A 24,671-nucleotide genomic window follows, 5' to 3' on the forward strand; every position below is an offset into this window, starting at 1 on the left:
CCTTTATTTTGGATTTACTTTGCAATTCTGGCTGCAGGAATGAGTGTTGTGTTGTTGTGGAATCTGCATGTGTGCAGCCAAGATACAGAAGACAGGTTTGAATGGAATTTCTCAGGTGCAAATGTACATATTATCATCTTTGTTTTGCATAACCTACAATTGGAGAGGTATGTTCATTGCGATAATTCTAGCTGCACGTAAATTAGATTATTAACAAATACGCCTTTAGAGATAGGTACATACCCAACCAATGGGAAAGTTCCCAGCTCCCTGGGACCCTGCCCAAATGCGCTCAACTTTAGACAGACCCACAGTACTTAACTGGCTATCCGGGAAATATTTGGCAGAATATAACCTGGCCGAACACCTGCGTAAACTTCACAACCTGACCCCATTAAGATTCACTTCACTCATTCCTGGGATGAAGGGCTTATCTTATGACGTAAGATTCGACTCACCCATCCACTCAAAGAATACTAGACCTTGAGATTTACCAGACAGAATACAAATGTCACAGAATGTCGTCCAGAGGACCATACATAGGCTGCTCTCCCCTTTTGAGGGCTGACTGGTGGAGATTAGCCTGGGTATCACTAGACAAGGGGCAAGGCTGAAAAGGTGGGACCTTCATGTATGATCTCCTGAGTACGGGAATTGAACCCACGCTGTTGGCGTCATTCCGCATCACAAACCAGCAGTCCAGCCAATTAAGCTGACCATCCCCCCCCCCCCCCCCCCCCCCTTCCCCAAACCAGTCCCGTAAAAAGGGGCATGCCCTGTTTTCTGCCAAATTGACTTTGCTCCAATGGAGTTCCCCAGGACGTTGCACTGTGCGTTTCTGTGACAACCAGAATCACGAGATCCCAGAAGAAATGCATAGCAGCATCGAGTTGAAAGAACTTTCAGAGGTGGCAGCAATGTGTGCGGTAATCCCCCTGCTGGGAAGATTCAGGTCATAATGATTGGCTGCCTGGGTCCAAGATCACATAATGGAGATCTCCTGTCATTAGCATACTAGCCCAGTCATTAATGACTAAGAGAGCTATAACACTATAACATTAAAAAGATTTAATGTTTTTTCTGGCAACTTTCCAAATTTAATTTTATCTTATTTAGGTGGTCTCACGCCCTTTGTTCAAATCCAATTTTAGTAACTTTCCACCTTATTTGCATTAATTTCAATATCACTATTACTCGTTATAAAGGAAGTTTGATAGAATCACTCCAGATCACGCGAGAGCTAACTAGACCGTTGGAATTCATGGCCATATATAGGTAATGTGCAACTGGTGACCATCACTTCTCTCGTTTCCTTGAAGTGTGTTTGCCGACCTTTCGTAGCGCTGCACTCGCAGGTGCTCCAACCCCTTGCCAGGATGCGCAGGCAAGACCAGACAATAGGCATGGGAGTCTCCAGTGCCCAAATGGGTGTGCTGGGCACAGTCATTCCCTTACACACATCTTTTGGGACTCTTATTTTACCTTCTAAATAAGCTAATAAGAATCAGTAGTTCAGTTGGTGGGAGGTGTCAGAAATACGACTTTATTGCTAATTATTCACTTGAATACACTTGAATAAGAACTGAATAAAAACGTGGAATCCCATATTAAAAATACATAAAGTCAAGCACATGACAAAAGCATTAGGCACACAAAATAAATCACTTTAAACACAAACAAGCAAATAGATGGTTCCAGAATTCAGGAACAAAGATCTCGACCATGAAGTCTTACTATTAAGGGATTTCTTATCTCTGGTTTAACCCCTCATTTACTTGCATTGGCTTCTAATTCTCAGCTGAGATCTCCTGGTTTGTACAAATGAATGGTCTGTTACTGAGAGGATGATTTGTTAATCAAACATTGGACATTACTTAAAATTGACTGGTGCCCATCAAAAATAGCTCACCATGCGCAGTCTTAGGAAACTTACTGGATATGTTTCCCACATTTTGCTATGTTACACATCTCAGTGGAGACCTTGCTGTAACTGATTAGTTGATTAGACCGAGAACAATACATCCTTAGTGCTGAATAGACTGAAATACATTGGTTAATTCATCATGTGAAACAATGACTGGATTCCCACAGTCAAGACACTTTTAAAATAATTTTACCTCTCAGCAACATGCATTCAACTAATAATAATGTTTTATTAGCACAAGTAGGCTTACATTAACACTACAATGAAGTTACCATGAAAATCTCCTAGCCGCCACTTTCCAGCGCGGGTTCAGGTACACAGAGGGATAATTTGGAATGTACAAATTACCTAACAGCACGTCATTTGGGACCTGTGGGAGGAAACTGGAGCACCCGGAGGAAACCCACGCAGAACGTGCAAACTCCACGCAGCAGTGACCTACCTGGGAATTGAACCTGGAACCCTGGCACGTGAAGCCATAATGCTAACTACTATGCAACCATACACCTATATGAATAAATCTATGAATAAAACTAGACTTTTATCAGGGGTCTCCAGTGCCCAAGGTGGTGTGCTGGGCACGGTCATTCCCTTACACACATTGGCCTCAGGATTGGAGATCATGATGGGATCAAGGATTAGAATGGGAGAAATTAGAGATATTGGAGGGAGGGAAACCCGAACATAATCTCCCCCAGCATGATGGAAGAGCTTCCGATGGTCACAGGGGGACTCAAAGCTGGCCTGGTAGTAAACCACAGCACTAGCGTTTTTCAAGCTGATCAAGTAATGCAATTGAAATACAAGTATTGAAAAAAATGCCACTGGAGGGCTCTCCGGGCTTATTGGAGGAGCCGGCCACTGCACTTGTGGCTGATTGGACGGATACTCAATTAATTTCGACTTTTCTGAATTGAGATGAAGACACAGCTGGGACATGTTTGGAACATTCAAAAGCCAACTAATGGAATGTGTCGCCTAAACTCTTGCAAGAGTAGAACCGCAATTTGGTCCATTGTAGGATTGGCTTGTAAAGACCCCTTCATTGAATCCCTACAGTGCAGAAGGAGGCTGTACTGAACCTCCAAAAAATACCCTACCTCAGCCCATGTCCACCCTATCCCTGTAACCTAGCAACCACACCTAACCTTTTTGACACTTAAGGGGCAATTTGGCATGGCCAATAGAACATAGAACATAGTACAGCACAGAACAGGCCCTTCGGCCCTCGATGTTGTGCCGAGCAATGATCACCCTACTCAAACTCACGTATCCACCCTATACCTGTAACCCAACAACTCCCCCTTAACCTTACTTTTTAGGACACTACGGGCAATTTAGCATGGCCAATCCACCTAACCCGCACATCTTTGGACTGTGGGAGGAAACTGGAGCACCCGGAGGAAACCCACGCACACACGGGGAGGACGTGCAGACTCCGCACAGACAGTGACCCAGCCGGGAACCGAACCTGGGACCCTGGAGCTGTGATGCATTGATGCTAACCACTATGCTACCGTGCTGCCCTTCAAAATTTATAGTACCCAATTCATTTTTTCCAATTAAGTGGCAATTTAGCGTGGCCAATCCACCTACCCTGCACATCTTTGGGTTGTGTGGCCGACACAAACACGGGGAGAACGTGCAAACTCCACCCAGACAGTGACCCAGATCCGGGATCGAACCTGCGACCTCGGCGCTGTGAGGCAGCACTGCTAACCACTGTGCCACCATGCTGCCCAATCTACCTAGCCTGCATATCTTTGGACTGTGGCAGGAAACCGGAACTCCCAAGGGAAACGCACGCAGACACGAGGAAAATGTGCAAACTCCACACAGACAATTGCTCGTGGTCGGAATCAAACCTGGGTCCCTAGAGCTGTGAGGCAGCAGTGGTAACCACTGTGCCGCCTATGTCCCTCTTGTGGAAAATCCCGAGGATCAGAAGGAACTAATTGAAAAGGGGCTTCAGGCCAAAATGTATCTGCCTAAACCTTTCAGCTGTTATGTTCCATTTGTGATCCCACTGCCTTCCTCCCCCAAAGCCAAAGCAAAACTATCATGCCACGATTTTTAAGATTAACATGGATTACAATGTACATCTTAAACTATAATAGTCTCACTTACACATTAACTCACAGATGCTTTTAAGATGACTGTGTTCAAATACACACTCCACTCTGTGGTCACATGATGGTCACATGAGAGTTTCCCAAACTCCCACTTTAAAATCTTCTCTCAAAATAATAATAATGCTTTCCTTTAGCAGTTAGCATTCTGAACTCCAGACCAGGTTTTCCAAATGACTCTTGAACAGAGCCTCCACTTCACTCCTAACAATAAATCCAGTCCAGGGTTTTACATCAACCCATTTCGGATTTCTTTGTCTTGGCCTCTGTGCAAACTGCTCGCAATTGCTTTAACTCTCAATTCAAGGATGAGAAGGGAGATTTAATAATGCGAGATGAAGAAATGGCTGAGGAACTGAACAAGTTTTTTGGGTCAGTCTTCACAGTGGAAGACACGAATGACATGCCAGTGACTGATGGAAATGAGGCTATGACAGGTGAGGACCTTGAGACGATTGTTATCACTAAGGAGTGGTGATAGGCAAGCTAATGGGGCTAAAGGTAGACAAGTCTCCTGGCCCTGATGGAATGCATCCCAGGGTACTAAAAGAGATGGCTAGGGAAATTGCAAATGTACTTGTGATAACCTAGCAAAATTCACTAGACTCTTGTCAGGTGGATGTACCTTTAAGAAATGGATGTTTATCAAATAGCTACATGTCAGTGTGTGGGTGGAGCTGGGCTGTCTTTCTGTCTTTTTACTTTTGTTTTGAGCTGAAAAGCGGCTTTCTGGCTCTGTTTTTGGTTTCAATTTTATTTAGAGAGCTGCATTCAACCAAGAATCTCTCTCTCTAAAGAATGCCTCCAGATCACTTGATGATTTCAAAGTAATATCTGTTTCTGTAGAGAATTTAACCTGCTGTCTTGTTTAAAAAAAAAGGGTTTAACTTATGGATGTTGCTCGGAAAGGTATTAAGGGATACCTATAGAGTATTGTATCTGTGGGGTTATGTGTGTTGGTATTTGATAAGATGTTGACTGTGTTTATAAAATGTTAACTGGGTTCATAGAATAAACATTGTTTTGTTTTTAACATACTTAAGGTCTCTGTTGCATAACACCTGGAGAGTGGACCCTTGTGCTCCCCATAACCAAAATCTATTAAAAGTCGTGGGTCAGGTGAACTCCATGATATACTTTGGAGTTTTCTAAACCCTGGCCCATAATACTCTGGGGTGGTCCCGGCAGATTGGAAATTAGCAAACGTGACACCACTGTTTAAAAAAGGAGGGAGCCAGAAAGCGGGTAATTATAGGCCAGTTAGCTTAACTTCTGTGGTAGGGAAGATGCTGGAATTTCTCATCAAGGAAGAAATAGCGAGGCATCTGGATGGAAATTGTCCCATTGGGCAGACGCAGCATGGGTCCATAAAGGGCAGGTCGTGCCCAACTAATTTAGTGGAATTTCTTGAGGACATTACCAGTGCAGTAGACAACGACGAGCCAATGGATGTGGTATATCTGGATTTCCAGAAAGCTTTTGACAAGGTGCCCCACAAAAGGTTGCTGCATTAGATAATGATGCATGCCGTTAAGGTAAAATAGTAGCATGGATAGAGGATTGGTTAATTAATAGAAAGCAAAGAGTAGGGATTAATGGATGTTTCTTTGGTTGGCAATCAGTAGCTAGTGGTGTCCCTCAGGGATCAGTGTTGGGCCCAAAATTGTTCACAATTTACATAGATGATTTGGAGTTGGGGACCAAGTGCAATGTGTCCAAGTTTGCAGACAACACTAAGATGAGTGATAAAGCATAAAGTGCAGAGGACACTGGAAGTCTGCAGAGGGATTTGGATAGTTTAAGTGAATGGGGTAGGGTCTGGCAGATGGATTACAATGTTGACAAATGTGAGATTATCCATTTTGGTAGGAATAACAGCAAAAGGGATTATTATTTAAATGATAAAATATTAAAAGATGCTGCTGTGCAGAGGGACCTGGGTGTTCCAGTGCATGAGTTGCAAAAAGTTGGTTTATAGGTACAAAAGGTGATTAAGAAGGTGAATGGAGTTTTGTCCTTCATTGCTAGGGTGATGGAGTTTAAGACTAGGAAGGTTATACTGCAACTGTATAAGGTGTTAGTGAGGCCACACCTGGAGTATTGTGTTCAGTTTTGGTCTCCTTACCTGAGAAAGGACCTACTGGTGCTGGAGGGTGTGCAGAGGCGATTCACTAGGTTAACCCTAGAGTTGAGAGGGTTGGATTATGAGGAGAGATTGAGTAGACTGGGACTGTACTTGTTGGAATTTAGAAGGATGCGTGAAGATCTTGTAGAAACATATAAAATTATGAAGGGAATAGATAGGATAGATGCGGGAGGAGGTTGTTTCCACTGGCGGGTGAAAGCAGAACTATGGGGCATAGCCTCAGAAAAAGGGGAAAGAGATTTAGGACTGAGTTTAGGAGGAACCTCTTCACCCAAAGGGTTGTGAATCTATGGAATTCCCTGCGCAGTGAAGCAGTTGAGGCTCCTTCATTAAATGTTTTCAAGATAAAGATAGATAGTTTTTTGAAGAATAAATGTGTTTGGGTGGGTAAGTGGAGCTGAGTTCGCAAAAGATCAAGCCATGATCTCATTGAATGGCGGAGCAGGCTTGAAGGGCCAGATCGCCTACTCCTGCTCCTATTTCTTATGTTCTTATGATTCTCAGACTGTATTAAAATCGCATCAGACGTTTAACTTATCTCTGAAGGCTGCTGTCCTATTTTAAATCTGGTTACTTGAATTCTTCTGAAGAATACCTTGGTCTCTGTAAACTTCAGTTCCAGTTCCCTGGTTATCTGGGTTGTAGCTTGTTCCTTAGGAAACCTGCAGCTTTGCAAGTCCCTTGCATTGTCCAACTTCTCCTGGCAGTGTTGAGAGCAGTTCACTCGCTAGTGCCCTGTCTCTAACTGCCCACAAATTCAGCTAAAACTAAAACCTAACAGCTTCTCTACCTTACAAGGCTACAGTTGCTAAGTAATCACTGCTGTTTCATTGATTTTTCATGCCATAGCCTTCTCTAGGCACAATAGAAACTCAGTTGGAGCTTAATTATCCCCCACACATATCCAGCATGAATCTAACTGTAGGTTTTGTCCTACCAGGCACAGAAATATTAACTTAATCCCACTGAAAACTATATCTTGTTTCTAATGTCTACCTATACAAATATAAATCCCTTAAAACTACCCTTGTTTCTTAACACTGTGCCAGGTTTGGCTTCTGCTACCTGACAAAACTCATTTACATCCAAGCGCCTGTTTTAAAACACTGTCAAATGTATGCCAGTTTGGGTAGAGTAGAGTAGGTGCACTACTGGTCATCTGGAAACCTGTAATAGTGCTGCCAAGGGACTAAGTGGGGATGCTGGGATAATAGGAACTTATGGACGCCACAGACTCCTAGTTAGCGACTGTAAGGTGACCATTCCAGGCGTAATGTTCATTTACGTTCCTGTTCCTGTTCATTGCTTCCACATAGATGAGCATGAGGGGGCGTGATGGATAGAACAGAAAATGTTAATTGTGGCAATCAAGCCACAAAAGAGGAGGTGAATGGCCATTTGCTGCTAGGCAGGGCAAAGACGAGATCCTCAACCTGCTCAGTACCCAGAAGCAGAGGCTGCCAGAGACATTGCATCTGGCAAGAGGAAGAGTGTACAAAAGACACCTCTCCTTCCTTCCTTCAGATGAGTTGGTGCCTTTGCATGTCTATGGATGTGGTGGCTTACATCTGGCACATTCTCTGGGAGGAGTTGACACCTCAGGGACCAGGAAGCCATTCCTTGTAACTGGCTCACAAATTAATTTCTTTGAGAGTAGGCCGTTCCAAAGGTCCTTTCTCCATGGATGAAGCCTGTCAGGCTGCAAGAGCAGTGGATTTGCAGCTTTCTCAGGATTCCCACAGTTGCAGGATGCCATTGATTGGCTGCCTCATGCGCCTTTAATAGCTTCCTGACAGAAGGCACAACAATTCATTAACACAAAGGGGTTTCACTCACTAAATGCTGGTCTGCAGCCACCTGAAGCAGAATATGCAAGTATTTACAAGATGTCCTGGAGTCTCCCACTTGCACATCCTGCGTGATTTCCAGTTGCCACAGATACGCGTGGGCCCTCAGTACATCCAGGGTTGGCTCCTCAATTGCAAAGGCTACCCACTAAAGACGTGGCTGATGATGATTGTTTTGTGCCCACAAAGTGCTCATGCTGAAACACAGTCGTTGATTGAGCAGACTATTAGCATCTTGAAGATGTCTTTCCAATGTCTCGATAGATAGGGCAGTGCACTACATAATCTCCCCAAGTGTCCCATCCATCATATTAGCTTGCTGCCCTCTACACAACCTGACACTCCAAAGGGGGAGAGATTGAGGAGCTGCACATCTCCAATGAGGAAGACGGCGAGAGGGCTAATCTGGATGAGAGCGATAAAGCGGCAGCTCCAGAGAAAGAGGCCAGAATACGATCCAGAAGAGACAGCCGTGCATGTGACATGACTATAGCTATCCCATTCCAGTAGGAGGATGACGATTAGCCAATAGACCTGTGCTCTCCATAGAATCATGGAATTTACAGTGCAGAAGGGAGGTCATTCGGCCCATCGAGTCTGTACAAGCCCTTGGAAACAGCACCCTACTTAAGCCCACGCCATCCGCCCTATCTCCGTAACCTAGAAACCCGGCCTAACCTTTTGGACACTAAGGGGCAATTTAGCATGGCCAATCCCCTACCTTGCACATCTTTGGACTGGTAGGAGGAAACCAGAGCACCTGGAGGAAACCCACACAGACACGGGGAGAAAGTGCAAACTCCACAGAGACAGTCACCCAGGGCTGGAATTGAAACTCGGGACCCTGGAGCTGTGAGGCAGCAGTGCTAACCACTGTGCCACCGTGCCTGCAGCACATCAATCTCTTGTCCTCATCCTTGGAAGACAATGAAGCCTTGGGAGCATGTTCGGGATAATAACTGCAACAGGTGAGCAGACTTCAAATATCTGCAAACATCCCAGTGACGCTCCACTGTCTATGGCAGTCTTCAACAGGCAGGAGCAGCTTTGCAAACCCCATTGCTGTCATGGCAGTATTCCTGCAGGGCGCCCCTGGGTCGACACTCCTGACTTACTGGTTATCTACTTCACGTCTCGGATATATTGTGAATGTGCCCGGCAATTTCTCCACACAGGCAATCAAGGCAAGCTTTGTTTTAATCATTGGATGTTGGCGTTACTGGGCCAGAACATATTTCCAATTCTTGAACTGAATGTTGATTTACTAGACCATTTTAGAGGGCAGTTAAGATTCAACCATATTACTGGGGATCTGGAGTCACATGTAGGCATGACTAGCTAAGAATGGCAGATTTCCTTTCCTCAAGGGCATGAGCTTTTATGACAGTCGACAATGGTTTCATGGTCATCATTAGACTTTTGATTCCAGGTTTTTTGTTGAATTCAAATTTCACTATCTACCATGGTGGGTTTCGAACCTCGGCCCCCAGAGCATTATCTGGGTCTCTGGATACTAGTTCAGTGATAATACCACTACCACTGCCGCCCCAGAAGTGTTCAGGCCTTTCTTCCGACATTGTCCCCAGCATTACAGACATCCTTGCAACTCAGTCGTCTGTAACTCTCAGTGATGGATGGATTGCACTAGTTCAACGCATCTCTCAGTGAACCACAAAAGTTTCAGGAGACGCATAGTCTGATATATATGAGGCATTCATGGCAAGCCTCTGTTTTCAGTCTTCCAATATCCCATGTTGCCTAGCTGTTGCAATTGTTGGCCTGAAAATACTGATATTCCATCAGACTTTACGTGCGTACATACATACATACATACGTACGTGAGTCCAGAAAGATGATCCAGTGAGGTCACGGCAAGGCAGAGAAATCGCAATCTGCCCTGTCAGGCAATCTGTGGATCACGTTCATGTGTATATATAATGAGCTGAAAAGCAGATGATCTTGCGTGCATACCAGCCACTCGGATTGGTGTGCGATTGCCTCTTTCCCTACCTGCCACCGTACTTGGTTTCCAGAGTGAAAAATTCCACCCATTAATCCTAGTTTCTCTCTTCAGAGATACTGCATTTTATGTTCATTTCCTCTAGCACTTTTCCATGAAAGTGTAGGAAATACACCTGCCTTTTACCTCTTTCCTTCTCATGGTACAAGGTCCCAAACATTCCCTCCAAGCGAAACAGCAATTTACTTGTTGTATACTGTATTCAATACTTACAATGCGATCTCTTTTACACTTGGGAGACCAAATGCAGTCTGGGTGGCCGTTTCGCGAAACATCACCATTCCATCTTCGGCAAGTATGTCGTTTATTATTTCAATTCTCCACTTTGTGTATTGACTTTTCACCTTTTTTGTCCTTGGCCTGCTGCGGTGTTCTGATGAAACTCAATGCAAGCTCAAGGAACAGTACTTCATTTCTCAATTCGCCGTTTTGGACTCAACATTAAATTTAACAATTTTAGATCATTATCGCTGCTCACATTTGCATGATGTTTACTTTTTTACTTATTCCTTTTCTTGTTTCTTTATTTATTTGCATTTGTTTAGCTGCCATCCAGCCATGTGGGCAGCACGGTAGCATAGTGCAGTGTTCTTCAAAGTCGGGGGTGGGTCGCGGGCGGGTATTGGGAGGGTCGTGGAGCCGTTGTCCGTGGCACTCCCGATCGTGCAAATCCCCGCGCAGCAGCCGGCTTTTCACAACGCCGGCTGCAAGCGGCCAAGAACATGTTTAAAAAACAAATTTGGCCGCATTGTGCATGCGCGCCGATAATCGGGCACGCATGCGCAGTGCGGACGCTATTTTTTTTAACGGTTGCAGCTTTTTGTTCTACAAGTTCTCTCGTGGTTTTTATTCATTTATTAATTTATTTTATTCATTTAATTTTTATTTTTTTCATTTATTTTATTCATTTTATTTTTTTACAAGTCCGGGGGGGTTTATTCATTTTTTCATTTATTTTTCTCATTCTCTTATTTTTTCATAAGTTTGGGGGGGGGGGGGTTACTTGATAACATTTTACATGAAAAAATTCAGATCTTTGGACAGATGGAGACTCCATACTTTCCGTCACCAGAAGGCTTCACCTTCATCCAACAGGTTCCATTGGAGGAGCGTGTACGAGGGCCAGAGGGACCCAAAACCATTTCCTCCATTTTTGTCAGCAGCAAACATGATAAGAGAAAATGGTGGGTCGCGAAGGTCGGCCGGCATGGGTCGCAAAGGTCAGCCGGGTTGGATCCCGAAGGTTGATCGGTTGGTAAAAATGGGTCCCCGGAAAAAAAGTTTGAAGGACACTGCCATAGTGGTTAGCACAGTTGCTTAACAGCTCCAGGGTACCAGGTTCGATCTTTGGTCACTGTCTGTCTGTGCGGAGTCTGTACATTCTCCCCGTGCCTGCGTGGGTTTCCTCCGGGTGCTCCGGTTTCCTCCCACAGTCCAAAGCTGTGCAGGTTAGGTGGATTGACCATGCTAAATTGCCCCGAGTGTCCAAAAAGGTTGGGTTGGGTTGCTGCGTTATGGGGATAGGGTGAAGGTGTGGGCTTGAGTAGGGTGCTCTTTGCAAGGGCCGGTGAAAACTCAATGGGCCGAATGGCCTCCTTCTGCACTGTAAATGCTATGATTCACCTCACCTAAACATCTTTAATTCCTTTATTTTACCTATTCCGTTTCTGTTGGCTTTTGTACCAGGAAACCTTTGTCATTTAATCTCTTCTGCCCTCCACTCTATCACAGACCTTCCCTTTTATTCATCTTGCCCCTTCCCATTTTCCTTTCAGTTGATTAAAACTTATTACATTATTCACTTTCCTCTGGTCTAATGAAAGGTCACAGACCTGAGGTGTTAACTCTGTTTTTCTCTCATTAATACTACCTGGCATGCTGAATATTTTCAGTAATTTTTGTTTTTGGTACAAAAAAATATCAAGACCATTTGTGGTGTAGAATCATTAAGGTTTACCATTTTTGGATTTATTGGAGCAATCCAAAACTAATCTCATGGCACTGTTTTTTCAAAATATCCCTGCATCCCACGTCTTCAAATATTTGGTTTCTTTTTTAAAAAAACTTTGATCTCTACCTTAAACCCTTTCTTCTGTAACGCATTCCATGCTCCAACAACTTGCCATGTAAATAAATGTTCCTTAAACATTCTCTTGACTCTTTGACTCACAATTTTACATTGGTGCACACCTCAACCAAAGGAAATGGTTCTTTCCAATTCACTTCATCAAACCTTTCATAGTTATTTTAATGCTTGCTTAGCATCCTGTATTCTAACCTTTGACACAGTTGACTGCAGCATCCTTTCCACTGTCACCAGCTTCTATTCTTATCTAGTTAATTGTAGCCAGAGTATCACTTGCAATAGCTTCTTTCCTGCTCCCATACAGTTACCTCTGGCGGCCTTGATCTATCCTTGGCCCCCCTCCTATTTCTCAGCTACATTGTGCCCTTTGATGACATAATGCGAAAGAAGCAGATCATTAGTTTTCACGTGTATGCTGATGACAACAGTTCTCTCTCAATAGCACCACTCTAAACTCCTCCACTGCTTATACAACGCCCAGTCCTGGATGAGCTGAAATTTCTTCCAATTAAAAATTGAGAGGATTGCAGCCATTGGGTGAGATTCTCTGACCTCCCCGTGGGGGTGTCTCTTGGCAGCGGAGACGGACTACCATTGGCCAGCAGTGGAATCTACTGGTCCTGCTTCAATTTCCCATTGAAGCCACCCCACGCCACCAGAAAATCCAAGGCGGGGTTCCAGCGTCAACAGCCAAAGATTTCAGATTATTTACGATCTGCAATTGAAACTCCGCTTCCTAAATACTGACTACATCCCTAACCCTGGCAACAGCCTGAGGCTAAACCAGTCTGTTTGCAACCTTTGTGTCATGCTTGACCCACAATAAATGTCTGACCACATATTGGTGCCATTGCTAAGACCATCTATTTCCACTTGACCTAACATTGCGCCGTCTCAACTCACTTGCTGCTAATAATCCTCTTTCATGCTCTTGTTAACTCTATCCTTGCCTATTCCAATGCACTGCTCGTTCACATTTTACTCTCTATAGGCTTGAAGTCATCCAAAACTTTGATGCCTGTGTCCTAACTTCCAACTTCTCCCAATCCCCTATCACTCTTGGGCTTGGTGATCTGTATTGGCTCCTGGTCAAGCAACATCTTGACTTTAAAATTCTAATCCTTATTTTTAAATTCCTCCATAACTTCCCCATCCAACCTCCAAGCTATGCACACTCATCTAAATCCACTTGAGCATTCCTGATTTTTAACTCCTCTACCATTCGTGCCCACGTTTTCGGTTACCTAGGAGCTAAGCTCTGGAATTTCCTCTGTATACCTCGCCACGTTGCTTTCTTCATTTAAGCCACTACTTAAAACTTGCCTCTTTGAGCAAGCCTTTGGTCATGCCTATTATTTTGTTATGTGACTGGATGTCACATTTTGTTTTGTAATACTTGCTTGATGCATCTTGGATGGTTTATTGCATTAAAAACACAATTTAAATATAAGTGTTGTTGAAAATAGCCCCAATATCTCAAATTCAACAGTTACTGAGCAATGATAATGTTATGCAGTGTACTATTTTGTAAGTTAGCCTCATGCTGTTTTTTTCTGTTGATTTTCTATTTTGAATCATTTAAATGAATTTTAATGTTGCATTATAAATCAGCAATGCTGTGAGGGAATGTACATCTGCATTTTCTTACATGGTGGGTTCTCAATTTCAGCTTTGCGTTCCAGGGAAGGCTCACGCGGAGTAAAGAAAAGTCAATGAATCTGTCATCTGGCTTGTTCTTGCACACCTCCCTGAGGCCTGGCTGTGTAGCAACATTGATAAAGCTTAGTAGCCATTCTCTAGTCTATGCTTTCAGCCAAGAGAATGTGTGGTATGAAAAAACCCACAGGATGGGAAACCAGGGGGTACAAAATGCTAAACAAAGCTTTACACTAAAAAGAACCAACTTGCTGATAATAGTCTTGAAAAAGCAATAAAAGAAACTTCAACGATCTTATAAAGTTTTCTGACCTAACCTAGGAAACGTATTATATTAGAGGTAAGATGGCATCTTGGAAAACTGCATCATTGACTTCATAAGAGAGGATTTCGCCCATGTCAGTCTCAAATGGAGAAACAGTCACCTGGAAGTGATTTTCCTCAAATGAGCCAGTTAGCGGCCAGAGGGCAGGTTCATTGTCCAATTATGGTCAGCAGGCTAGCTCTGAAACCTGGAGTGTTAATACAATGCCCTCCAACTTGGAATAAGATGAATCTTGCAGTTCGGGCAAGACAGAAAGCACTTCCATTTTGAGACATCCTCTTGCAGATTTTAAAACTTCTGAATTAAAAAATGACCTTGGCTACTGGGACACTATTATGAAGGGAAAACCCCTTCACATTGTGATAGTGTGCAGCTGAAGGCAGACAGGTGGGGAGGACCTCAGCCTGCCTGGACCAATGCATACCTTCTTCTACTAACCCACGACAATCCTGGTTGTTGCCTGGAGGCTGCCACAAGGTATTTGGCCTTAACCCAGATTTCTTGGTGAGCCTCTAGGCTAACTGGAAAATTGCAATCATCTTCTGACAATTGGTCTTTTAATGCCCTTATTTCATTAGGGGTGACAAGGTGGCACAGTGGTTAACACTGCCAGGGAACGAGTTCAATTCCGACCTTACGGAAAGCGTTGCCAGGGGACGTTGTGGAAGCAGATACATTCACGGCGTTCAAAAGGCATCTCGACAAATACATGGATAGTTTGGGTACAGAGGGATACAGCACTAGGAAGAGGGTTTTGGCCAGGGGTCGTATCATAACCAGTACAGGCTTGGAGGGCCGAAGGGTCTGATCCTGTGCTGTATTGTTCTTTTGTTCTTACAGCCACTGTGTGGAGCTTGTACATTCTCCCTGTGTCTGCGTGGTTTTCTTCCGGGTACTCGGGATTCCTCCCATGGTCCAAAGATATGCGGATTAGGTGGATTGGGCATGATAATTTACCCCTTAATGTTCAGGGATGTTAAGGTTAGGTTATGGTGTTATGGTGATTGGGAAGAGTGGACATGAGTCGGTGCAGACTCAATGGGCTGAATGGCCTCCTTCAGCACTTTGGGTTCTATGAAAATACTTGCCGCATACTGGCATGTGGCTTTTTGGCCGCTGTTCCTGCCTCCAGGAAAATGGCAGCAAACTGACTTGCTGGCTAGTGACACAAATTTTCATGCCAACCCACCTCTATATTTGCCTTTTCGAGGTGCAAATATCCTGTCCACAGTGCCCTGCAAACAAGAGTTATTGGGTGAGCAGAGACCCTGCTGAATTCTTACAAGACAATTCTGTTCTAGATGTGCCTTTGCTGCCCTGCATCACACAAAGTATGGGGTGCCTAAGAAAATTGCTTTTAATACAACATTTTTAAAATCCAAATCTTAGATCAAAATTAATAATGTTAAATCTCTTTATTTCAAAAGATACCTCCGGAGAGTAGCAATCATAATTCAGAAAACATGGCGAGGATATTGTAGCAGGATGCATTTCAGAACCATGGTGCAGGTAAAATCTTTCATTCTATTAGGCAATTCTAATTCACTGAGCTTTTTACCAAGATCATTAAAAAATAATAATATTTTATGCTGATTAAAGAACATTAACCTGTAATTTTTATTATGTGCACAGATTTTCAATTTGAATCTGTTAGAACACCTCCAGAATGTTTGGTGGGACCATATGGGTCAAGCTAGCATTGCTCTAGACCATTGACAAGAGATTGGGTTGATAATGCCCAGTTTTCTGGCACATGACTGCCACTGGGGATCCAAAATGTTGTCTACAGCATGCACGTGCACTTGTGATACAAAGCGTAGTGGACGCTATCCTGTGGTGCTTGGAAGCCAGTCATCTCGGCTACAAGAGATCAATGCAGGAATTTCTCAGGATAGCGTCCTAGGTCGAACCATTTTCAGCTGCTTCATCAATGACTTTGCTTCCATCATAAGGTCAGAAGTGGGGATGTTCACTGTTGACACAATGTTCAATGCTCAGTATCATTCGCAATGACTCAGATACTGAAGCAGCCTATGTCCAAATGCAGCAAGACCTGGACAATAGTCAGGCTTGGTCTGATAAGTGGCAAGTTACTGGACTAACTATGTAAATACTGTAGCTACCAGAGCAAGTCAAAAGCTCGGACTCCTGCGGGACGTAACTCTCCTTCTGATTCCCAAAGCCTATCCGCCATCTACAAGGCACAAGTCAAGAGTGTAATGCAACGCTGGCCACTTGCCTGGATGAGTACAGCTCCAACAACACTGAAAACAGTTGATACTATCGAGGACAAATCGGGCAGTTTGCTTGGCACCAGTCCCACAAAAAAGCAATCCCTGATTCACCACCGAATAGTGGCAACCATGTACAACAGGAACAAACCAAGGCTCCTTAAGCAGCAGCTTCCAAACACTCTCTATCTCTCTCTCTCTCTCTCTCTCTCTCTCGCTTTCTCTCTCTCTCTCTCTCTCTCTTTACCCCCCACCCCTTCCCCCCCCCCCCCCCCCCCCCCCACCCCCCCCACCCCCCCCCCCCCCCCCATCTCTCTTTCTCTCTTCCCCCCTCTGCCAAGCCAATCAATGCTGGATGGTATGGGGAAGTGCAGACATGTCGAATCCCTTGCTCGTGAAAGAGGCCCCATTATCTGTTATGAGCACTTCAGGAAGGTGGAAAAAGAAATGCGCAATTGCTTGACGGTCACCCAGGAGGTGATCGTCACCATCTTGTGAGCCTCCAGCTACTTTGAGTGGGCATCCACCAGGAATGGATGGGTGTAACTGGCATGCACAAGAGCCCAAGGGCACCCTGGCCACTCCCAAAGGTGTAAGGATGCCTCCAGGGGAAGCCTCTGATGCTCTTGACCAATGGTGCACTGTTGGGCCAATGTCGCAATATCCGTGTCCACACCCAGCCACCAGACGGTAGCTTCTCGCCAGCATCTTAATTTTGGACACAGTGGGATGCCCGTTGAGAAGATCCTTCAACATGATTGCTGGCCCTTTGCTGGGACAACAACCCTTGTACCCACAGGAGGGTATCATTTTCCTCAGAACTTTGAGGAGAAAGCCCTCAACTCCCCTGGTAGCTGTCGATGCTGGCCACCGTAGAGTATCAGGTGCTGCACCTTGGCTAGTACGGGTTGGTTTGCGTCCAGTCATGAATACACGATGCAGTGATGGGAAAGGAGTGCATAAAATTCAGGACAAATATGCCTGCCATAGAGGGGGGTCTGCAGGGGAAGACGGCTCAACACATCACCATGTGAAATCTGGGTCCGAGGGTGGTGCTCAAAAGAGTATTCATAAGCAGCCAATAACCAGACACAGGGCTGAATCCTTAAGGAAGCTTTCTGCGGGACCGCCTTGTTTTCATGCAGGATGCCCAGCAACGACTTGTGATCAGTGACAATAAGGAAATGGTGACCATAGACCTTCTGATGAAACTGTTTTGTACTAAGTACGACCGCCAGTCTTTCTTTCTCGATCTGAGCGTCTTTTCTCTCAGCCGCAGCCAGCGTCCAGGAGGCAAAGGCGATTGAATGTGAATTGCTCATCTGATGAGATAGGACTGGCCCAATTCCATATGCCAATGCATCACATTTGATAAGTAATGATCTCAAAGTCAAAATGCATCAACACCCCCTACAAAGGCAACGGCTGTTTCACTTTCTTAAACGCCACATCCTGGGCCATGCTCCATTCCCAAATCTTTATCTCTCTCTCTGTCTCTCTCTCTCTTTGTCTCTCTCTCTCTCTCTCTCTCTCTCTCTCTCTCTCTCTCTCTCTCTCTCTCTTTATCTCTCTCTCTCTCTCTCTCTCTCTTTATCTCTCTATCTCTCTCTCTCTCTCTTTATCTCTCTCTCTATCTCTCTCTCTCTCTCTCTCTCTCTCTCTCTCTTTATCTCTCTTTATCTCTCTCTCATCTCTCTCTCTCCCTCTCTTTATCTCTCTCTCTCTCTCTCTTTACTCTCTCTCTTTCTTGCTCTCTTTCTCGTCGGTGCCTTACTAGCCAACCTTTTATACATTGGTTAATTAGGGTCCTCCCGACTCTAGCGGGGAGCACGAGCTCCGCGAGGACAATGGGGAAGATGATCATTCCTACACCATAGGTCAAATGTTGATGTTACTACCAACACCGGGAGGTTCTCCTCTAAGTCATTCACCATTCTGACTTGGAAATATATGCAATATATCGCCTTGCCTTCACTGTCACTGGGTCAAAATCCTGGAACTCCCTGTGGGTGTACCTGCACCTCCCGGGACTGCAGCCGTTCAAGAAGGCAGCTCGCCTCTACATTATCGAGGGAACTAGGGATGGGCAATAATTGTTGGTCTAGCCAGCGATGCCTACATCCCATAAATGAATTTTTAAAACGTTAACACGCGCACAAGTTAATGTCTAATAGAAGTATGCAGTTAGTGACATCAATCAGCAAGGCTCATTTGACGGCAATTCTGCCATTTTGGAGCTCCATGCTCCAGTCAGTAACACTCTACTAAGCTCGCATATTTGTACGCTATTTAAGCACCAAGAAGCCACCAGCCCCCACTGCCAATATTTAATGGGATTATCAACAACTTGCAGTTATATTGCTGTATGATTTCTCAAATACAATTACTTAGAATATTCAGCACAGCAATAGGTAATTTGGCCCATTCAGCATTTAGCCCCATAACAACTTTTATGCTTCACTCTAATCTCCTCACGTTCTTAATTCTATTGAAATAACCCTCTCTTCCCTTTTCCCTCATATTCTAATCTAGTTTCCCCTCCAATACATTCATATGCTCTCTCGCAAGGATCTTTCTAATGTGATCATAACTAAACGTGATATTTTAGTCTAATTAGAGCATTATAAAGCATGAGCTCCCTACTTCGAGAATCAATGCCACTATTTATGAAGCCCAAGATCCATTTGGTTTGTTAACTGCTTTCACACTATGACCTGAGAACATCAAAGATCTGTGCACATGAACTCCCAGGTGCACTCCTCTCTGCACTCTTTAGAACTGTGCTGTTAAGTCTATACTGCCTCTATCCATTCTTCCAAAATGCACCATCTCACACTTCTCTGTTAAATTCCATCTGCCACTTGTACAAAGAACAAAGAAAAGTACAGCACAGGAACAGGCCCTTCAGCCTCCAAGCCCGTGCCGACCATGCTGCCCGACTAAACTACAATCTTCTACACTTCCTTGATCTGTATCCCTCTATTCTCATCCTATTCATGTATTTATCAAGATGCCCCTTAAATGTCACTATCGTCCCTGCTTCCACCACCTCCTCCGGCAGCGAGTTCCAGGCACCCACTACCCACTGTGTAAAAAAAACTTGCCTCGTACATCTACCCTAAACCTTGCCCCTCGCACCTTAAACCTATGCCCCCTAGTAATTGACCCCGCTACCCTGGGGATAAGCCTCTGACAATCCACTGTCTATGCCCCTCATAATTTTGTAGACATCTATCAGGTCGCCCCTCAACCTCCGTTGTTCCAGTGAGAACAAACCGAGTTTATTCAACCGCTCCTCATAGCTAATGCCCTCCATACCAGGCAACATCCTGGTAAATCTCTTTTGCACCCTCTCTAAATCCTCCACATCCTTCTGGTAGTGTGGCGACCAGAATTGAACACTATACTCCAAGTGTGGCCTAACTAAGGTTCTACACAGCTGCAAATGACTTGCCAATTCTTATACAATGTGCCCATTCTGCTAGCCTATCTATGTCCTGTTGCAGTCAATTGATATCATGCTAACTGTCTGGACATCTTCAAGTTTGATGTCATGGCCAAATTTTGAAATTTTAATCTATATTTCCGTATCCGTGTATGTCTATAGTATACACTTTTTAAAAAATCCATGTAGCGAACATCCATTGCACTTCCTTCATCAACCTTCTCTGCTACTTCATCTATAAATTCAATTAGATTAGTCAAACTCGATCTGTCTTTTGCAAATCCATGCTGACTCTCCTTAATTAACTCAAGCTTCTCCAAGCGAATATTGATTTTAATTCTCTGACTGTTGTTTCTAAATCATATCTGATGCTAATCTGACCAGTCTACATGTACTAGGAATATCTTCAATTCCATTCTGGCTGGACAGTCCTGCCCTGTTTCTTCTATGCATTGCTACACTGCTAACTACAGTATGGTTGGTGAACGGATCCACACTTTCAGTGGTGGAGTTTGAAGATGTCTATGGAGGATTTCCTTGAGCTACATTGAGCGTTGAGGGCCTGGCTGTGGAATGCAGCATCTCAGCATGGGAAGTGGCAGACTGGCTAATGGATAATAGCAAGGACAATGGCACAATGGCTGGGTTGTGGGCACAAACGTTATAATTCTGAAAGAGGTAAGATAGTACCGATTTCAATGTGTGACTCCAATAATCAACCAACATCCCCAACCTGGAATGAAATCGGATTGTCTGGGGAATGTTTCCCCAAGTCGAGTTTTGAGAGTTGGGAATTTTCTTGACTTACCACTCCCAACTCAGGACCGAAAATTTGACCCGGGGTGTTGGTGAACAAGGAGGTAGAAATATGTAATGCTACATCATGTAAATAAATCTAGTATTAAGATTGGTATGTGTTTTCCTACTTCATCATCTGGCTCCTGAATTACTTAACAGATGCATGTTTCATTATGTGATTAGTGGTAGCCTCTAAGATAGGCACAGTGCCTGTTTATGATCTGGTGGCTGCAAGTATGGAATATGAAGTACATTTTTTCATCATCATGATCTTTCCCACTGCCTGGTCAGGTTGCACTTGCTGAGCATTTGAAAAAGTAAAAAGTATCGAGTATAAGACTGTGGGAGGGGATGAAAGTAAGAATCATAGGAAGCGATTCTCCGGCCGTGTTGTGCTCTCGCTTGAGCGCAATGCAGCCAGAGAATGCTGAGAGAGGCTTGCAGCGAGCCACCCGACAGCCTCCGTGCCTCCCAGGATTGTCTGAATTCCAGCAAGATGTCGGAGACGGAATCCCGCCCCAAATGAGTGGGACTGAATAACGCTCGCAAAAGTAGGTAGTGAACCTACTTACGACCTACTCAACACGGGATTAACCGGTCTCCTTCGATTCTTCAGCCTCCCTAGGGAGGCTGCAGCGGGGCGCTGATCAGTCCTAGTCCACACAAACGTGGACCAGGTGGAATGGCATCCTGGGGGGCCTCCCGAGCCACCGGAGACCCCAGTTGGTCAGGGTAAGTACAGGGTGGTTCCCTGGCCCTCTCCCTAGAATGCGGGCACCTTGTCCCGGCCAGCTGGCACCTTGGCACTGCCAAGCCAGCAGGAGAACTGCCTGGGTGCCAGGGTAGCAGTGTAAGGATGCCCGAGTGCCAGGGTGTCACTGCAAAGGCCCAGGGGGTGAGGGAGGCCATGCCCATGAAATGAGGATGGCAGGCGGGTTTGAAGGGTCTGAAGTACGGGCCTCTGGAAAGTAGAACGGTGGTGGTGCTAGAAGGGAGGGGGTGCTGTAAGGGGTTTGGAGGCGGGGGGAACTGAAGAGGTGGGACCCCCAGGGACCCCACAGCGGGGTGTCCTCTCTTGTGGGCTGTGGGGTAGTGTCCATATGTGTGGGGTGTGACATTTCAAAATAGTGGCCCGATGTCTGAGTTGAGCTCCCCAGTGCTAAAAAAAATTCTAAGCGTGGGCTAAACTGGTGAGAAACCCCCAGGGCTCAAAAAAGTGACAAGTGTCACTCAATAGAAGTGGGGAACTCGCTGGCAGAGCCAGTGGGAAACTCCCTGAAAAAGCCGCCACAAATTAACTGAGAAATGTTTGGGGAGAATCGCGCCCATAGAGTCACTACAGTGCAGAAGGAGGCCATTCGGCCCATTGAGTCCACACCAACCCTCCAAAAGAGCATCCTACCCACCCTATCCCAGTATCCCCATAACCCCACCTAACCTTTGAACACTAACGGACAATTTAGCAAGGACAATCCACCTAACCTACACATCTTTGGGGTGTGAGAGGAAACCAGAGCACCCAGAGCAAACCCACGCAGACATGTGAAGAACGTGGAAACTCCACACAGATAGTCACCCAAGGCCGGAATTGAACCTGGGTTCTTGGTGCTGTGAGGCAGCAGTGCTTACCCACTATACCACCATGCCAACTCTTTTTTTTTTTGCAATTCAAAAAAGGATATAAATATGCTTAGAATATCTGCAGCTTGCAGGCCAGAAGAGAATTTAGAATAATGGAGAGTGAGTGGGATGTGAGAAGGAGGATTTGTTGCGAGGATATCATAATTTTTATTGGATTCAGCCCCACTGCTGGCCAAGGCTTCAGCAGTGGCTCCTCCAATAATGTTTCCCCTGTTTCCTCCTCATGGATTAGAGTGGAAAGGCATGCCTCTCCCCTCTAATTACTGCCTCTGGTCATGTGTGATCTCTTCCTGCAAGTGAGAAGGAACAGCATCCTTGAGTATCATGCAATGCGTTTGGATGGTGTTGCTCCAATGATTTAGTAACTGGAAGTGTGTGAAAGTTGGATGGTATGTGGTATGTGAAGTGAGGTGAAGTGTATGATTGTTATCTATAAGTTTTAATGTTTGAGAGATTGTTGATATGTGTGATGAGGTGTGTTGTGATTTGAGCTGAGTCTAGTAGTGCAGATATGGGCCACGATTCTCCCGAATCAATTCTAAGAGCTGCTGCCAGGAGGAAAACCGGGTGTTTCCCGCTGGCTCCAGTAGAGCTGTTGAGGTGTGATTCAACAGCACTTTGAAACATTTTGGAGAGGGACGGATTTAATGCAGGCCTTGAGAGGAGCGTGTCTAAACTTGCTCCTCAGAGATTGGGACCCTAGTTTTAAAGCACACCCTGATCTCAGAATGACATGGCAAACCACCCCCCCAACCCCCACCCACCCAAATCACTGGCAAGGCTCTCTTCTCTAAGTGTATGGGCTTGCCAGATGTTGCCCCTTCAGGCTCTGCCCTTTGGCAGTGCCAACCTGGAATTGAGGTCTTGGGGGGAGTGAGTGCCCTCTCTACACTTGCCTCTAAGGTACCAAGGGGGGGTATTCATCAGATGAAATGAAATGAAAATCGCTTATTGTCACGAGTAGGCCTCAATGAAGTTACTGTGAAAAGCCCCTAGTCGCCACATTCCGGCGCCTGTCCAGGGAGGCTGATACGGGAATCGAACCGTGCTGCTGGCCTGCTTGGACTGCTTTGAAAGCCAGCGGTTTAGCCCAGTGAGCTAAATCAGCCCCAGAAAGCCCCAGCCCAAGATGAGGTGGGGTTGGGGGTCTGGTGTGGAGGAGCACAGGTCAGCGGGTTTTCCCGAGATGGGGATCATGTGGCAGGCCGCTGTAGCTTTGAAAATCATTGGCGGGCAGGAGCATACCAGAGACTGGAACATCCGGACTCAAACTCAGTAATTGTATTTAATTTCACGTTGATCGGCTGTAATCAGATATTTGAAAATGTTCTTGAGTTTGAAACTTGTTTTGAATTAATTATTTTGTTTAAAAAACAAACTGTTGAAATCATGAGATAATCAGGAGCAGAACATATATGTAGAAAATGCATTAAAATAAATATAAGTGAAATTGATCAATGATGCAACATTATTTGACTCGAGACCGAATAAGAAAAAAAGGAATGATGCTTAATTTGACTTAAAGTACATATTTTCAGAACCTTTAACATTATGGGTGTGATTTAACAGAAAAACGTGGAAGTGTATTTTTGGGTGAGTTTGGCATTTTCGGTGAATACCACACCCATACTTAGTCATTTTTATGGGCCTTGAGGAGTTTTGCCCCAGTCCAGCCCACACTTAGAAATGATTTCATCACTGGGGAGCTGAACTCTCCAGCGAGATTGGCTCCTCCGAGATGGGGCTGCCATTTTGAAAGGGTGCCCCGATTTCTAAGCAAGTTTGAGGGTTCCCCCCCCCCCCCCCCCCCCCCCAAACCCCCGCCCACGGGCAATGTCACCCCCTGCACACATGGGCATTACCCCACAACTCCCCCATTTTCAGGGTCCCTGCTTCAGGATCCCTACCCTTCACTCTCCTAACCTTTTGAAGCCCCTTCATACCTCCCTTTCCCCTCCCCCTTTCATGGGGATTGGCCCCCTCAGGCTCCGGCCGACAGCCAGGGTGCCACCCTGCCCTGACCACCCAGGGGTCTCCAATGGCCTAGGAATGCCCCTAGGTGCAGTTACGCCTGGTCCACATGTTGACCAGTGCTAAATGGTGTATGGCAAGATCTCCCAGGCACCTCGCTGGGTGAGATTCAGATCACAAAGTCTTGCAAGGTTCTGTTAGATCTCGCGAGGCATTCCGGGCTTCTCGTGAGATTTAACGGCCTCATTGTGTCACCGAGTTGGGTGCAGCAAGGCCGTTCGATCGTGCTCCATATGGCTACCAGCTGTGTCATCATTGTATATTTGTTGGTAAATGCAATTCAAATATTTTCCTGCTGATTTCAACTGATGATATGTTAACATGGGCTGAGTAGTTCGAATGTTGCAAACGTTACAATACTAAAAATTTATGTCAAATGATATGAAATTTAT

The 24,671-nt window shown here is 45.1% G+C and overlaps 1 protein-coding gene across 1 annotated transcript in view; it reads left to right on the forward strand.

The window, feature by feature from the left end:
* The window catches only part of spata17 (spermatogenesis associated 17), a 429,942-nt gene that overhangs the window by 11,523 nt on the left and 393,748 nt on the right, over window positions 1–24,671 (forward strand). Inside the window, exon 3 of the mRNA XM_038811880.1 lies at window positions 15,561–15,642. Coding sequence (XP_038667808.1) covers window positions 15,561–15,642 — 82 coding nt within the window. The remainder of the gene's footprint in view (window positions 1–15,560; window positions 15,643–24,671) is intronic.

Source organism: Scyliorhinus canicula, chromosome 1 (assembly GCF_902713615.1).
Source record: "Scyliorhinus canicula chromosome 1, sScyCan1.1, whole genome shotgun sequence".
Classification (NCBI taxonomy): domain Eukaryota; kingdom Metazoa; phylum Chordata; class Chondrichthyes; order Carcharhiniformes; family Scyliorhinidae; genus Scyliorhinus; species Scyliorhinus canicula.